Below are 16,084 nucleotides of genomic sequence, written 5' to 3'. Positions count from 1 at the left end.
TGATTGATTGAGATGCAGCACTACTCTGTAATATTGTAATTGCTGATAAATGAGCCAATGTGCTGACTCTCATGAAGAGGAGCTGTTTGCCAGATGACAGTTCCAGAGTTATCACCACTATTATAGGAAGAACTAGGCTGTTCTGGAAATACAAAACATAGGTCACCCCAAGTACATCCAAAGCTGATCGACTTATTCTGGATTTGTAGTATGTATCCAGGATGAGAATTTGGCCACACTTTCTGTCTCTTTTTGCATGATTGTGACAACAGACCCATTGCTCTCACTTACAGAAACAGGCAAATTTTACCGTAATTTCTTAATTTCTTTTAATTTCTTAAAACATTGACATTTGGTTCTGTTCATTTTCCTGGTTATTGCACACTTGTATTCCGTGTACACTGTTTTAAAATGTTACAGAAACATAGAAAACTCAGGAATAAATTAATTGATCTGTGACTCCTGGGAAAAGATGTTGTCATGTTGTTATTGCATGAGTTAATTTGCAGTGCTTGCTGATGCTTGTTGTAGTTAAATGTATTTACTGGCTAGATTTCTACACAGCCTTAAGGTGGCTGATCAAAACTTTCCCACTCGCTGGATATGCTCATTATGTTTATTTCATCTTAAGAACCTATTTTTCTTTAAATGGCCGGTTCTTTCTCTGTTTGTATTATGGTCTCCATTTGATGTGATGCCATCTACTGGTCCTGCCAGTGAGAATCTATAAGGGGCAGAACATCTTCACTTTCCTTCATACTTCCACTTGCGAATTAATGTTGTTAAATTAAATTTCCTCTTGACACGGGAGGATCTCATAGCTCAGTACCCTTTTTGGAATTGTTCTTAGCTAATTGCAGGTGCAGAGACTCAACAACCAGTTCCTGGAAGCGCATCATCAGAAGAAGATAGGTCAAAGTCAGCACCAACTTCTCCATGTGATCAAGGTTGATAATCTCTTTTTATTTTCTAACGATATATATTGTCACATATTTTCCTTCTTTATGAGGAGTAAAAAAACCTATTATCCCCAGCCTTTGTAGAACTACCACCAGAAAATGCTACCACCAGAAAATGAAGCACTTAAAGTTATGAACTGCAAAAACTTTTTTAAAATGCCTACTTCTCATTTTGTTTAAATCTGTGAAATTACGTGGCTTTTAAAGGGAAAATTATAAACCAGTCATCTTAAAATATTAAGTTTACTTGCCTAACCAAATACCTTTATCTAAGAAGGTTATATATTCTATTGTAAGAGTGAGAACATTTTAAATAGTACCACTGAAGTTGAGAGAGCCTTTATCTATCTGAAAAGCCTCTATCTGTTAATAAGTTTTTGAGATAAAATTGCCTCCTTGCAATTCCATGTTGAACATTTGTGATAATAAAAGCTTCCGTCCAGTTAGGCTATGCTAGCGTGTCTGAGTGGTTTCTAGAGGCTTTATAAAGCCGTGTTTCGTTTCAGTCATTTTTTTCATGCATAGATTTGAAGACAAATACTTTAATCTTCACTGATATGATCTGATTTCATTGAGCTGAACAGCCTGATTGACAGAACGTGTATGTCAGCAGCACTTTTTGAATCTGATCTGATTGATGTTTTTAAAAATCAGAAGTCTGTGAGGTATCTTATGTACCGTTGTGTGTGTAAACTGATAAATGAAAAATCTTTACACTAAGACATAGGAAGACATATACTTTTGTGTCAAATTCTTTGAAAATTATTTATGGTAGAGATATTTCTCACCTTTATTTTTAGGGAAGAGACTTCCAAAGCTCCATGGTAATAAGTACTGTAAGACTCTGAGTCCAGAACTGGTTGAAATTTGTCAACCTTTTTGTTTCACAGACACCATTTTGGTTAAATAATATTTTTTAAATATCTGATGTTTTGCTTAAAGTAAGAACACAGAATTTTTCTAAATTCTCTCTTAAATTTCAATTTTGTAGCTGTCCAGTAAAGTTGTTGCTTCCAAGGCCATCAGGCAGAAGTACTATGTAAGATCTTGAGGGAGACCCTGAGGTCCGTTAGTCACCAGGACTCACTGTGTTTTAGCATTGAGAAACCTTAAGAACCATTTAGCAGATCTACACAATTGCTGCTTGAAGCGGCGCTAGGAAGTGGTCAAATATTTTATTGGCAGGCGTCTGATAACAGCTGGAGCTGAGTAAGATGCTCCATTCATGTTGATGAATGTAAGATGCTCCAGGGACTGGGACACCCAACTATCCTTTGAACTTTTGAAGATACAATTCTCAAATACTGAAGCAGGAAGATGAGTAAGTGCTGCAGGAAGATAGGAGTATTCAAAACAAAGTACTTCTCTGTGGTATAGGAACACCCAAAATCACTAAAACAACTATTTGGCCGCTATTCTGACTTTATCTGTCAAGTTTTGGATATGTCATTCTCTTAGGTTCATTTTAAAAGGCTACCCTTCCTGTTAGAGCATGATTTTGGCTGATTACTGTAAGGTGGAGAAGCAGTTTGCTAAATATGTATTCTTAACCACAGAACGCTCCACACAGCATTCAGGGATAATGAATGTCCCTTCCCAAAACTGATACAGACTAACACAGGCTGTTTTTCTGATGTTTAATTAAAACAAATGCATTTTCTCGCATTTCCACAGAAATCAAAGAGCTGGAAAACAACATTAGGAAAGCGTTATCATTTGACAATCGGGGAGAGGAACACAGGGCAACTGCTACAACGTCAACAGACAACCAGCTTAACAAACCTGGGGAGAATGGTGAAAATGGGGAGGTCAAACAGGCCCAGACCAAGCGAATAGGCCTCGAAGAGTTCAACTTCATCAAAGTATTAGGGAAAGGCAGCTTTGGCAAGGTAGGTAGCTTTGGTTTTTTTTAACAGGTGTTGCAGGCTTTTTTTGACTGTACTGCTTTGAAAGTGTTCATAGAGACATTCAGAAAGTCCTTCCACCCCAGGGGTTTCCTTCCATTCTTTACCCATTGGGTAAAAGCAGCTTTTATACCCCACAGATCAGGAATATCAGCCTCCTGATCGGGTGGCATTTTCTGTGCTTTAGCTCACTTCATTAACAAGAGTCAAGCCTTTTGAAATAATGTCAATGGTCCCCTATTTCAGGATATGAAGTGAAGACTTGCATACAGTTACATACATACTGTTCAACAAGATAATCAGTTGTGGTCAAGCAGGACAAATCAGCCCAGGAGTAATGCTGTGGAGTTCTGAGTTCATTCCCTTTCTAGATAATACCCAGTTCAAGTTTACTTATTTCACAGAACAGTTTGTGTGCTTGTTTTTCCTCAGTGGGTGTGTTCAGTGCTGGAGGAAGCAGAACTCAAGCATTTCCACTGAGATAGGACTAGTGCAAGAGGCTTAGACAGCTGCCCAAAATACCATGTATGCGGCAAAGATGTAACTCGCCAGATACCTTCCTACAGTAGGGAATTGATGAGGGTGGAAGGGGCATTACTGTATTTACAGGGCTTATAGATTTTTCTTTACACAGCACTGTGCACCATGGAATCAAAGAGCAGGACTAAAATGAATCCGTTTCACAAGTACACTCTTCCTTCCTTGATATATGGGAACTGCAGATGCAGAGGGACAGGGCTGAAGCAGTTCTTTTGTCTCCCTGTTTTCTAATCCTTTCTCTGAAGATTACCCTGGCTCCAAGCCAGAACTGACCTTAAACAGAGTATAGGACTTGAACCTTAAACAATAGTAGTAGTTAAAATCAACAACTTTAAAGCGGCCAGAATGGTACGTGAGATTGTATACCAATTTCATCATACACAAATCTCACTACCAAAAGTGGGAGATAAAAATGGGAAATAAATTTCTGCTCTATAACAACTTCCTTACTTTTTTTAGTTTTTGAGATCTCGTTAATAGGCACTCATTAAGATATTTGAATGAGGGGGTAAAAATCTTTTATCTTCTGCATTCTTAACTAACAAACAAAATAGATACCGTCTGTTTCAAATTTAAAGAATACCAGAGGTATCTTTTTCTAAAATTACATTACTTTACTTTTAATTTTATAAACATACAACTTCATTCAGGCAAACATGTAGCTGTCTTCATATTTCCAGTGCAGTCAAACTCATATGCAACCCTGCATTTATGGTATCTGTTGTTCATATGTAAACAGAATTTCTGTTTGTTTTAGGTAATGTTAGCTGAGCTAAAAGGAAAAGATGAAGTATATGCAGTGAAAGTCTTGAAGAAAGATGTCATACTTCAAGATGACGATGTAGACTGTACAATGACAGAAAAGAGAATTCTGGCATTAGCACGGAAACATCCATACCTAACACAACTTTACTGCTGCTTCCAGACGAAGGTAAGCTACGTGAACCTTTTACCAGTTTGTGCCCAAGGAACAATATTCACTATTTCCAGAATAAAAGACAGCAACGTAAAAAGTACAGCAATATTTCAAAAATATTTCTGAGAAGTTTTTGGCATTTCAGCATTTCAGTAGTATTGAACAGGAGTACTGGCTGCTGTTAAATAGCATAAATACTATTACCTTGTAAGTACCAGGAGATGGCAGTAAATGAGTTAAAAAATTTTAAAAAACCCACATGCATAAGCCACAAAAAAACTACTGAGGTGCCATTTTCTGGGTTTCTTCTGTACATGAATATGGTGTATCGTTTGTTGAATTAAGTACAAATGTTTTTAACATCCAGTATTCAGAGTAAAAATTCTGAAATTATCTTGTCAGAAATGAGATTATGGCAGAACACTCATCTTTTCAGTTTTCTTGTGCTGTGTAGTATACAAAATGTTCAAAAGAGAAAGGAAATAGATATTCTGCTTATCAAGTAAGTTCCTATAGGGCTAATGCCTCCAATGTGCTTGAGGAGCAGGGAGAAGGAAAGGCAGAGAGAGATGATAATGAGAGCCTGTTCCTGTGTCATGTTCCTTGTTGGTAATTTTTCATATAGAATTCCTCCTCATAGCACGTGTTTTGGATTTGCTGCTTAAATGTAACTGAACGTTTGGATGGTTTAGCTGACTCTCTAGGATTTCTGAATCCAGTCAGTCTAAGTGCTTGAAACCAGTTGTGTTCACAGAATATTTTTTAGTCCCTTATTTCTCTCTTGTCATTTAGCTGAGCTGACAGTTTTTTACCTGATTGTCCAGAAAGCTTTATGGACAAAAGAAACCCCACAAAGTGGATCTGTCTTGTAGATAGAATACCAATCATATACAATTTAATTTACAGAAGCATCTGTTATTTTTGAAGTGCCTGATAAAATGTTTACTATTTCAAAACACTAAGGTTTGAACTTTCTTCTGTTGAACTAAATATGCTATTCATTTCAATGGGATGAGTTTTTGACCTGTAGGGAATAAGTTTAGACGTTAGTATATATGTATGTTTTAAATAAAACACTTGAAAATCAATCGGCTTCCTTCAAACTTCTGGGTTTTTGTTTTGGTTTTTTTTTTTTCAGTAAGAAACTATACTGGAGTATTTGAGCCAATTTAATGGAAAAGCTTGGCAGATTAAATGAATAATTAAATTAGCATATTGAAAGGAATTAAGTGTGTGTATGAGTGTATGTGTGTGCGTGTGTAAATACCTACATATTCACGTATAACCAAAACTATGTATGGCACAAATGAGCAATTAAAATAATTTTATGTGTATAATCACAGAAAAGCTGTGACTAAAAGATCTTCCAGCAAAGTTGTCAGGAAAGATAAATAGGGCAGTGGGAAAGCCATAGGAAAATGGCTAGTAGGATCAAGATTATAGTGTGTTCAAATATGCAGATAGCAAATATGTTTTTATGTTTATACGGTTCTTGAAACAGTGAAAATTCATTAGCGTTTTATATACTTTGAAGTTGACACAAAAAAATAGCCCAGGAAGGTTTACAAGTTATGTCTACAGAGGATGTTTCACGCGTTCAAACTTTCATTTCATTTGAATATATGTGTGAACATACTCTTTAAATGTTTTAACATGTTATTTTAAAATCTATAACTAGAATTGAGCATATTATTTCAGATGAAGAAAGTGATAAAAAGATTGTGCTGGGGTGAGGGATAAGCTCTGTGAGCAGAGAGGGACCTTCAAGACTAAAGCAGACTGCACTCCCTGAAGTGTAAAGAAATGTATCACCAGCCTGATGTGAATTATGTGGCAGAACATCAGTAAAGATCAGTTTTACATTAAGTGAATTATGGCAGAAGGTTCTCCTGCTACTTCTCTGGTTTTCTGGAGATTTCTTTGCTTTTGTATTTCTCATCTGTTCTCCCCTCTTTTGTATCGTGCTTTCTGCCTTCCTCCCTGCTCTCCAAAGCCATTCATCAAAGATATGCAGAAATTCTTACCATCTTCTCTCTTCCCATATCTCTTGACCAGAGAGAAACTATAGTTTGTGGCTTTGCTTGAACTCAGAGGAACGGATAGTTATGTGATTTATAGTTACAAGTCATACACTAGTGACTCTTATCAAACAACCAAAACTATACCTAGTGATACCCAATCAAATTGAAAGTCCACAGTTGAAAAACTGAAGGGTTTTTTTGAGCATGGCCAATGAACAATTTGCAAAGAACTCTTTATAAAGAAACAAAAAACCAAAACATATGTAAAAGCAAAAGCAATGCATCTGCTAAAGCTATAAGTTATTTATGAATGACAACAAATGAAAATGTACCAAGTAAATTAGTCACTGAATGATTTGCTCGGATTCAGTGGAAAAACAGGTAGAAAAACTTGCTCGAACGAACATGGTCTGTGGTTAAAATAGCTTTACTGAGACAAAGGCTATTGTACAACAGAGTTTAAAATGTGTTTAACAGTAGTGTCTAGTTACTTACGCTGCAATTGTATGCCGTGCCATGGCTGCTGTACTTTGCAGAACTGGTCCCTGAAGTGATCATGCTGGAATTAAATTTTACATTTCAAGCAGAGCATATTTGTCGTATACACCCTGACTTAGTGGGAAGATTGACTCAGTATTCATTGTCAAAGCACTCAGGAGTTGACTTTATGTAATGACATTACTTGCTTTGTTCCTCTTCCACAAAAATGTGAATGTATGAGTTTGACTGTATATATTGCAGTGTTTTCCTTCAGTAATAAGGTGAAGACACTGCAGAAAAGTTGCCTAATAGGCTTTTTACAGTAAGTATTCTTCAGTATTATTTGTTTTTTACATGAAGCAGACTTTTCATTAGTGTAATTTACTAAATAATACTATTATTATCACAAGAAGTACAGGATGATATTTAAAATTATCTTCAAATTCAGAAATCATGCCGAATAATGCCTAATAACAGCATTCCTTATACACTAATGAGTTTTTAGCCCTACATATGTGAAGTTACTTTTAGCAGTCCCATCTAGCTTCCTTATTTTAAAAGAATATTCTCGGGAATGGTATTTCTTATGTTCCTTCTTAATCCAAAAGCTAATTTTGATCAAACCAATTTGCTTTAAGCTCATCAAAAAATGAGCGCCCCCAAAAATCAACATTCTATATTAAAATTACGTATATTAAAATATTGTACTTCAGGAATTGTTTTGTGGTCTTCTGCGGTGACCTGGAAGTCAAGAGAGCTGGGTTCTGTTCCAAAGCTTGGGATAAAGTGTGTGAAGCTGATGTATGATGTTTTGTCTGCAATAGTTTGAGGTATGAACAAAGCAACCCAGTCCAACACATTAGAAAGAATGTAAAATCTACTGGCAAGACCTCAGCTGATGCGTGTTTTTACTTGGAAGGAGCTCACGAGATTTTACTGTGGCATATCTTCTAAAACCATATCACAGTTGGATAGTATTTTTCAACACTCCTATACTATGGCAGCATTTCCTTTCTTGTTTTGCCAGAATATGGTCAATGCATCAATGTATTCAGAGGTTTGATTTCTGTTTTGCTTGTGATCTGTCAGCTGGAATATAAATGAAGAATACTGCATTCTGTGTCCGGCACTCCCATAGCGAAACTTGCCCAAGGCCTAGCATACAGGGTACAGCATTTTTGTAATAACTGACCTTTGCTTATCACCATTTTTAGTTTAGTCAGGACTTTATTGTGTCCTTTATTAGAAAATGTCATTTTTTTTCAGGAGACTACTAGTGTTTACATTCTTTTTTCACTCTTCCTCCTATCTTCTTTTTCTCTTCTTCTATGTGCTGGTTCCTTGTGTTTTCAGTAAGGACTATCGTACCTGACAATAATGCTGATGCTGCCCAGTTCCCCTCTCCAGTGTCCTCTTCACTCCAACCTCATACCATGCTTCAGTGATCAACTATGGGACAGTATCAACATTAGGTTTTATTGATAATGCTTCAGTCAGGTGGCTGGCAAAGGATGGTTAAGTATTTCTGGAGCTATTTTCTCTGAAGACATTCTGTATTTGTCATACTTCGTTCACAGTTGGAAGTTTCAAAACTGTGAAAACTAAAGTCTTTTTTAAAGGAAAGTTGAGATTCTACAAAATAAAGTTATAACTAACTTCACTTTATTCCTCCTACACCCCTGTCAGCCTTCTTCATAGTACTTAAAATTTTCTGGACCTCTACCCTATGAGATGCATACATATATATGTGCACACCGTATAATTTATAATGAATTATCCTAATAAATGCTTTAGAAATAAAATGTTTTTAAAATTATTTAAGACAGTGAAAGCTTTGTTATGATAATTCATTATAAATTTAGAAGACTAAAGAGCTACTGCTTTTACCATCTACCATTTGCTTTTTTATACAACTTCATTAAATTAGATAAATTTGGAACTAGTGCTCTTCTGCTCTTTTCAGAGTATGATCTTCAACAAAATTGCTTTGTACACAGACATAGTAGAGAGTACTGTTAGTACAGAGCAATGTTCCTGTTGAATGATCGAGTTGCATAACTTGTGAAAGATCCTTAGTCAGCATTATAGCTATTTCTATTAGAGAAAACAAGTAATTAAATAAAGGATCGAGGAAGTCAGAAAGTCAGTTGCTACAGGTAAATAGTTAGACTTATCCCACCCACAAAAAGGTTTTTTTCCCTTACAATTGTCTGCATGTTAAAAGCAGCATATCTATTCATAGCATAGCTCCTGAGCTGACCTGCAAGACCATTCACTTCTTTCCTGTGTTCTGGTGTTGTAAGGAAGAGATTAGCCACGTGACAGTGGCAGAACTGAAGAACATCTAGGAATAGGCTGTACTGACCCTGTTACCACTGTGTTGATCCCTTAACTGTTATGTTCTATCTAGTGGCTTACTACTGGTTTATCCTAGATTGTGAGTACTCTGCTTCAGGTACATTCCTTTCTGCACATTTGCGCTGTGCCTAGCACTCTCTGGGTAATGCTAGAAGGCTGGTGTTCGTTAGGCTAAGATTTAGGAGATTTTGTTTCAGTTTCAACTGTCACGATGTTCCTTTGTAATTTTGGCAAATCTCTGAACCTCTTTCTGCATCAGACGTCTCTGTAAAAACCAAGAGTAATCAGTCCTCCTTCTATTCATGGCTTGTATCTAAATGTTTCCAAGAAGGGTTTGGAAGTCCAGCAGGACAATATTGTTACAACGTACAAGGATCAGTATGGAAAAGTGGAACATTGCAAAAGGTGTAAAACGGAGTTACCTTTTTAAAGTGGCTTGTTTTATTCGTGTAAGAAAATGTAAAACAGCAGAAGGAAAGAGAATCATATGCTTATGATGTCTTTAAGTCATGTTTTCTAAGTTAATTTAAGAAGAATCACTGTAGTATGTGACCAAAACTGTCTTTGGTAATGTAAAAGCAAGTCTTATTTCTCTTATGTGTATTTGTACAAAAAAGTAAATGTCTTCTGTAATAATAGCTCAGAGGAGTGTCATTTATGATATACAGTGCAAATTAACCTAACTGACTGGCCACTGTTACATTCATCTGGGACTAATCAAAGCTTATAATCCATTTTATCTGGTATTCTTTTACTTCCGTTGCTAAGCAGCTAAAGCCATTATGCAGATATTGCTATATGGGTGTAATCTGTTTAGCACAAGTTTGCATTGCCTTTTATTACTGATTAGTGTCAAATTAGAACTTTTTAGGGCCCAATTCTGTTCATTATTATTCCTGCTTCAGTGGATTTGTACATGCGTGAGACAAAAGACTAAATTAGCCCCTGTATTTTTAGCTACTTCAGTGCTAAAATATTTTAATACAATTTAAATACAAAATTATTGACAAAGGTTTCTTAATGGTAAGCGTTAACTGCTAAAAAGGTAGAATAAAATGGTAGGTAAGCATAGAACAATGTTATTTATACTGTTTATATTATGGTATCTTTTTATATACATTTATACATATTTATATTCAAACTCAATTTTAGTATTTTATTTACCTGGATTATTATATATGCATATACACAGAATATGTGTAGTAGTAGCTATTTTTTAATTCCTAGCTGGTTTCTACAGGCAGTTCATATCATAAGAAATTAAAATTAACTGATATTGACTCATTCTTCGGAATATTTCCTGAAGCACTAGAAGTTAGAGTGGTATCTGGTGATGTCTCATATATCACACAGTCAAGAAGTCATGTAAATACATGAAATCTTGGCAGAATAAGGTTTTTCAGAAATTTGGGTGCTGTGTATGTTAAATTTAGATTTCCTGTTGACTGCTACACAGTATGAATGCATTGACCACGATCATTGTATTGTCTAAAAGTAGACACTGTGATCAAGAATAGTTGGAACGGTGAAGCTGATGATTAAATACTGTAATCATTGTCTCTCACACACAAGCCCCTGTTTCCAGCATGATGACCCGGTTTTGGGAAACTTGCTATTATGCTGCTCAGTTATTGCTAGCTGCTCTTGAAGGATTATTAAAGCCTGGTTAGCTCACTGAAGATTCATTGTTCACATTAGTCCTTTTAGTGTTAAACTTCAAGTCAGGCTATCAGTGCAGCCAGGCTCATCAAGGGCCCGTAGGAGAAATTACTCCTCCAGCATCAATCAGAAGAGTCTAAATGCTTCTCTTTCAGGCAGGAAAGACTTTTCTTTTGTGATATAGCACCCAAACTGAACAGGACTCTTTCACACCCTTTCAAAGCTAGGGCTTGTTCCTAGTTTGCATGTATAAAAGTGAGTGCTGCAGCTGCAGCTCCGTGGATTGCTTTTGCTGTAATCAACTGAGGCCTCGGCAACCCTGGGAATAGTCCCGAGTCTGCATCTGTGGCCAGAATTCACTGCAACTGCCATCATGAAATAGGTGAGGGCAAGCTGGGGTTTGTACTGATTTTATTTACCTTGGTCCTCTTGCCTGCATATTAGGCTTTTAAAGTTAACTATGCTAACACAGTAGTTCACTGTGTTAGAAACATCTTAGTGTAGCCAAGCGTAAAATTCAACTTCAAGATTTTAATCCTGATGTGATCATGTGCAGACAGGAGGTTTTTAGGATAACAGGTGGAGCTAAGGCCCTTTTAGGTACTGTTTTCATATCTCTTGGACAGAGTAGCTGGAACTACATATTGCACACTTTTCCTCTTGAGAAAAATGTGTTTCTCCAGTTGAGGCATGTTTGAGGGGAGGAATTTTTAGAATATCTACCAGATGCTTTGCCAATAACTTTCCTGGCAAGTCTGCCTGTCTTGTACACCGTGCTTTAGCAGAGATCAGAGGAGACAAGAATATTGTCATCCAAACAGGGCAAAGGGGGTAGCAGACTTTGAACAGAACTGGAGTAGACCCGACACTTACCGGGTCCACAAAATCTCTGTATAAGCTTGCACTGTGGCTGTGTTAACATCATGCTGGTTGGTTCCTCATCTGGTGTTCTTAATCTTACAGCTTTTGTGGGAATGGAGTACTGTTCCTCATCCAGCAGGATAATGGAACAATGCTGCTTTAAACGAAATCCTGCAGGTTAAGGCTGGATTGTGGCTTTTAGTTTAGTTTCGTCTTGGGAGAGAGGAGTGGGAAGGATAAGGGTAATCCGCCTTCTGGCAGCAGCCCTTGGAAGAAATGTGCCTGACAGGATCTGTCACCCTGCAGCCATGTGCTATGACCCTCCTTTCTGTCCTTCCTCTGCACCTAGGTCTTGAGACCATCCTCATCCCTATTTGGACAGAAGAGACATGAGTACATGACCTACATGAACCCACTGGCCCTTTGTCCTAGCATGCCTAGTGCTTTTTCTTGTATTTTATAGCCATAAAGCACTATTCACAATTTGCCTCTAATGGATTCAATATAAAAACGAATTTGTAAAAATAAAACCTATTTTTAAAATAAGTGGAAATGTAATGCTCACATGGGTAGCTATCAGGATGCCTCATGTATACTAGTTAACTGTTTTAAAAGCTATTTGAAGAAAGCCTGTTTTACCCAAGTGATTGTGGGAAAACATTTAATACTGTGTGTGTTAGGTGTTGCTCTTACAAGTAAACAACTAACGCACCCCAAAGGAAGAGTTGGGAAAAGGAAACTGCATATAAAATTTGATTCTTCTGCAGCTTCTTTTCTAAATGCAGGAAATGATTCTCTTTGGAATCATTTGGGCACTTTAATACAACTTCTTTTTTTTTGTTTTTTGGTAACAGCAAACTTAGTAAATGATAATTGTACACGAGAGAATTTCACCATGGGAAAGAAGTGGAATTTACAAAACATTTGGTTTTACATCTTTAGTAAAATTTTCGTTGCTTTTTTTAGCATGTACACAGAGTAATTTTAGTTTTGGCATAACATGTCTTCTCCACCATACACCATGTGTGAGGTGGGCCAGACTTGAGTAGGGTATAACTTAAATTACACTTTATCTTCTTCTCAAAACCACACCATCAGATTATTTTTACATTGTTGATGGGTGTGTGAGAAGATTTAAGGGAATCCAGTTTATGACATTTTATCTCACGTGTGGGTGAGTACTTTTAGGAGAAACACACATGCTTTTTTGATGGCAGCAGGGTTTACTCTTGCCTAAGTACTGTGGGCTAACAATAGTGATGCCCAGCCTATAGTCTCGTGCTTGTGTGTGGGGATGCATGTAGAAAGTTTCTTTGTGTTCCCACATAAAGTGAGTCCAAGGCCATTTGGTAGGCTGAGAAGTATTCAGTGCATTGTTCATCTTCCTGAAAAAGATGACAAGGAAGGTGATCTATAATGTCAACTTAGCAGTTAAGAGAAATTACTCTCTAGAGGAGAGCGAGTGGTGTGTCACTTGTGGGCCTGTGAGTCCACAGTGCCTCTATGCCAGGGCTGAAATGTTGTATAAAGAGTATATAAAACTTCCACTAATAGTAAGAAACATGTACAGGTAAACTGTATCTCATCATTAATGCTTTCTGTTCTCTTCTAGTAAACTGATTGGTCATTAAAAAGTAATTGTTCAGAACTAAGGAAACCTGAATAATAAAGACTCCTTCCAAGTCCTGGCTGTGCTTATTAATACAGTAGTTCGTTGGAATGCAAAGAGTGTCTAGCAATTGGGAGAACATGACAGCGAACATTAGGTTTTGGACTTTGCTATTTCGTTTTATAGCAAATGGCTGTGAACTACTGTGAAAGACTTTCTTCTTCCAGTCTTCACTTTCCATGTCTAAAAATGTGCATAGTCACCTTTAAATGAGACTGAAAGGAGGGAAAAGGCTGTGAGTTTTAGTTAATGTTCCTTCCATAGTAAGTAGATTCTGATTATTACTGAAGCATGAATTACTTATATTGTGATTTCAGAATATATTCCACTAACACGTCTATTATATTATAAAACTAGTATAAAACAGTGTTTTAAATTATTTCCCAAAGGGAAATCCTCTGCTTAATTTGCTCACAGTCTTTCTCTTCCTACACAGTGTAGCATAAATATTTTACTTTTCCGGCATTGGGTGTACTAATCCATCTTTTCCTGCATCACACAGTGTATTTAATAACTGTAAGTCTCTTTCCCATGCACAGTGACTCTCTGTGTGTAAGGTTAGCTTTGTTGCGATCAGACCACTAGGTTCTCTAAGGATTAATGAGATTTTGTTGGAATGGTATGACTCTTATAAATAATCCAATGACACAACTTTAAATAATTTAAATAATAGCTGTAGCTATGCTGGAAAAAATCTTTCTTCTTTTAAAGGTAGTACGTTATAAGGGAACTGAGTGTTCATGGAAGGCACTCTGAAGGTTAACTTACAAACTTAACTACTTTAATTGTGTGTGGAATAATACCAGCTAGTAAAAAGTCTTCATATTTCCATAGACTAATTTTTAAGTTGTGACCTAGAGAGGCTACCCCATTTTATCCTTAATACATTCAAGAAAGACCCAGTTATAATTCTTCCTTTCAGAGCATGTATACCTTGCCAAGTACACAAGAAGGAAAATTGTCCTTTTAGGTACTTAACTTTCCATTTAGCCGATAGAAGGATGAAAGGGATCCATTTCATAAGCTTCTATAAATAAGTTTTTCCAAGAAGCTTCGCAGAATCACACAAGATAAGTCAATTCAAATACTCTAATTGATAAGTGCTTTCTTGAAAAGTCTATGGTGGTACTTATTTTCTCTTTTCTATCCTCAAAAACCCAATATTAAAATCACACAAAATTCTGCCCTTTAAACCTGCTTCCTGAATTGTAGAAAAAACAATGCCTTGAAGATAAGACACACTATTTTCTTCTGTGCTGTTTTACTCATTTTAGAGGTTTGGATGGCTTAAATGATGGCAGAAGTATGGTCAGTGTTTCCTGTTGTCTAACTAATTTATACTTGTGAATTGCCAGGGTTTTCAGCTGTGTGAAGCATATGCTTTGCCAAAAATTAATCATGTTCTGGAAACAGGAAAGTATGGAAAATAAAGTAGATACAATTAATGCTTTTAAAGGTCACTGTTGCATTTATAGAACTACAGAAATCCAGGCAGTGAGGTGTATGAATAATGACTTTCAATAGGTATTGAAAAAGCCTGGCTCAGGTAGCTCATGTTTATCATACAGAACAAAAGGAAAGCAGTGTGTGGTACTTACACAGATCAATGGATATTTATAACGAGCTTCGTTTTCAGGAAGGGTTATAAAAACATGTTGAACAGAGAATGTTATGTGTAGACTAAAGATTTTGCATATATTTATTAGTTTTCATTAATTCTGTGTGCTCATGTAATTTTTCTCTTGAAACATGAATTTTTAACCTCTTGCTAAATTCCTTTCATCCTCTTTTGGAAAGCTAATTTGTATAAAGGGCCAAAGAAAAGGCAAAAGCAGGCTCTGATCTCATAAAGGATTCCATAAGATATACTAATGTAAGAACAGCCAACGGCTTGTTTGGCCCAGTATCCTGTCTCTAGCAGTGCCAAAGCAGATGCCCAGGAAGAATGTAAGTACAGGGTAAAGCGTATCATGACATTTTTTCCAGAATACTGTCCCAATATTAGGATATGGATGACTTTGGCATTTCCTGAGCCAAAGATGGTGCATGTAATGAGGTGGCATCTTTGCACAAAATATTGTTTGTGGGAAGTGTTAAAAGTGAGAAACTGTTTAGAAATGTAAATATTGGAGAGCATTGTGTTGTGTTTTGCACCCTGGAGTGGAGAAACCCTCTTAATACCACATCCACAAACAGACAACCCTATAGTCAGTATAAATATTTATACCATTTCTTTTTAACAATATTTCTGAAAGTACTGTCTATGCCATTAAAAATCTCCAAACTGATGTAGCTACTCTATTTCTCCGTCATCTCCTACAGTAGTGAAATAATGTATCTGATCACCTGGAAATAGCAACTAAACATAGTGAGGTTTCTCAGATAGAAAAAAAAAGGAATCCCTACAGGTGTTTTGATATGCATCTCCATAATGTATTGTTATGCATACATTAGATATAAAAATATTACATGCTGTAATACAGGTAAATAGTACATAATAAATTTGATAGAACAGTTCTCAAGTTACATTTTCCATCACTGAAAGCTAAGGTACTGAAAGAAAAACATAAGTGTTACAGTATCTTGTGCTTTCCCATCAGGAACGTAAGCAGCAAACCACAGCTGGCAATGTCATGCCAGAGCCAAAAGGGCATCATGCATAATGCATTAGACTTAATTAAGAAGCATGCCAAAGAGTGATGCCATCCTCTGTCAGA

At 36.5% G+C, this 16,084-nt stretch overlaps 1 protein-coding gene across 1 annotated transcript in view; it reads left to right on the top strand.

Annotated features, from left to right (window-relative positions):
• The window catches only part of PRKCE (protein kinase C epsilon), a 296,929-nt gene that overhangs the window by 193,256 nt on the left and 87,589 nt on the right, over positions 1-16,084 (top strand). Inside the window, exons 8-10 of the mRNA XM_075146872.1 lie at positions 851-947; positions 2,634-2,848; positions 4,161-4,334. Of these exons, the coding sequence (XP_075002973.1) occupies positions 851-947; positions 2,634-2,848; positions 4,161-4,334 (486 nt within the window). The remainder of the gene's footprint in view (positions 1-850; positions 948-2,633; positions 2,849-4,160; positions 4,335-16,084) is intronic.

Source organism: Calonectris borealis, chromosome 3 (assembly GCF_964195595.1).
Source record: "Calonectris borealis chromosome 3, bCalBor7.hap1.2, whole genome shotgun sequence".
Taxonomy (NCBI): domain Eukaryota; kingdom Metazoa; phylum Chordata; class Aves; order Procellariiformes; family Procellariidae; genus Calonectris; species Calonectris borealis.
This window is presented reverse-complemented; position numbering and strand designations above follow the sequence as displayed.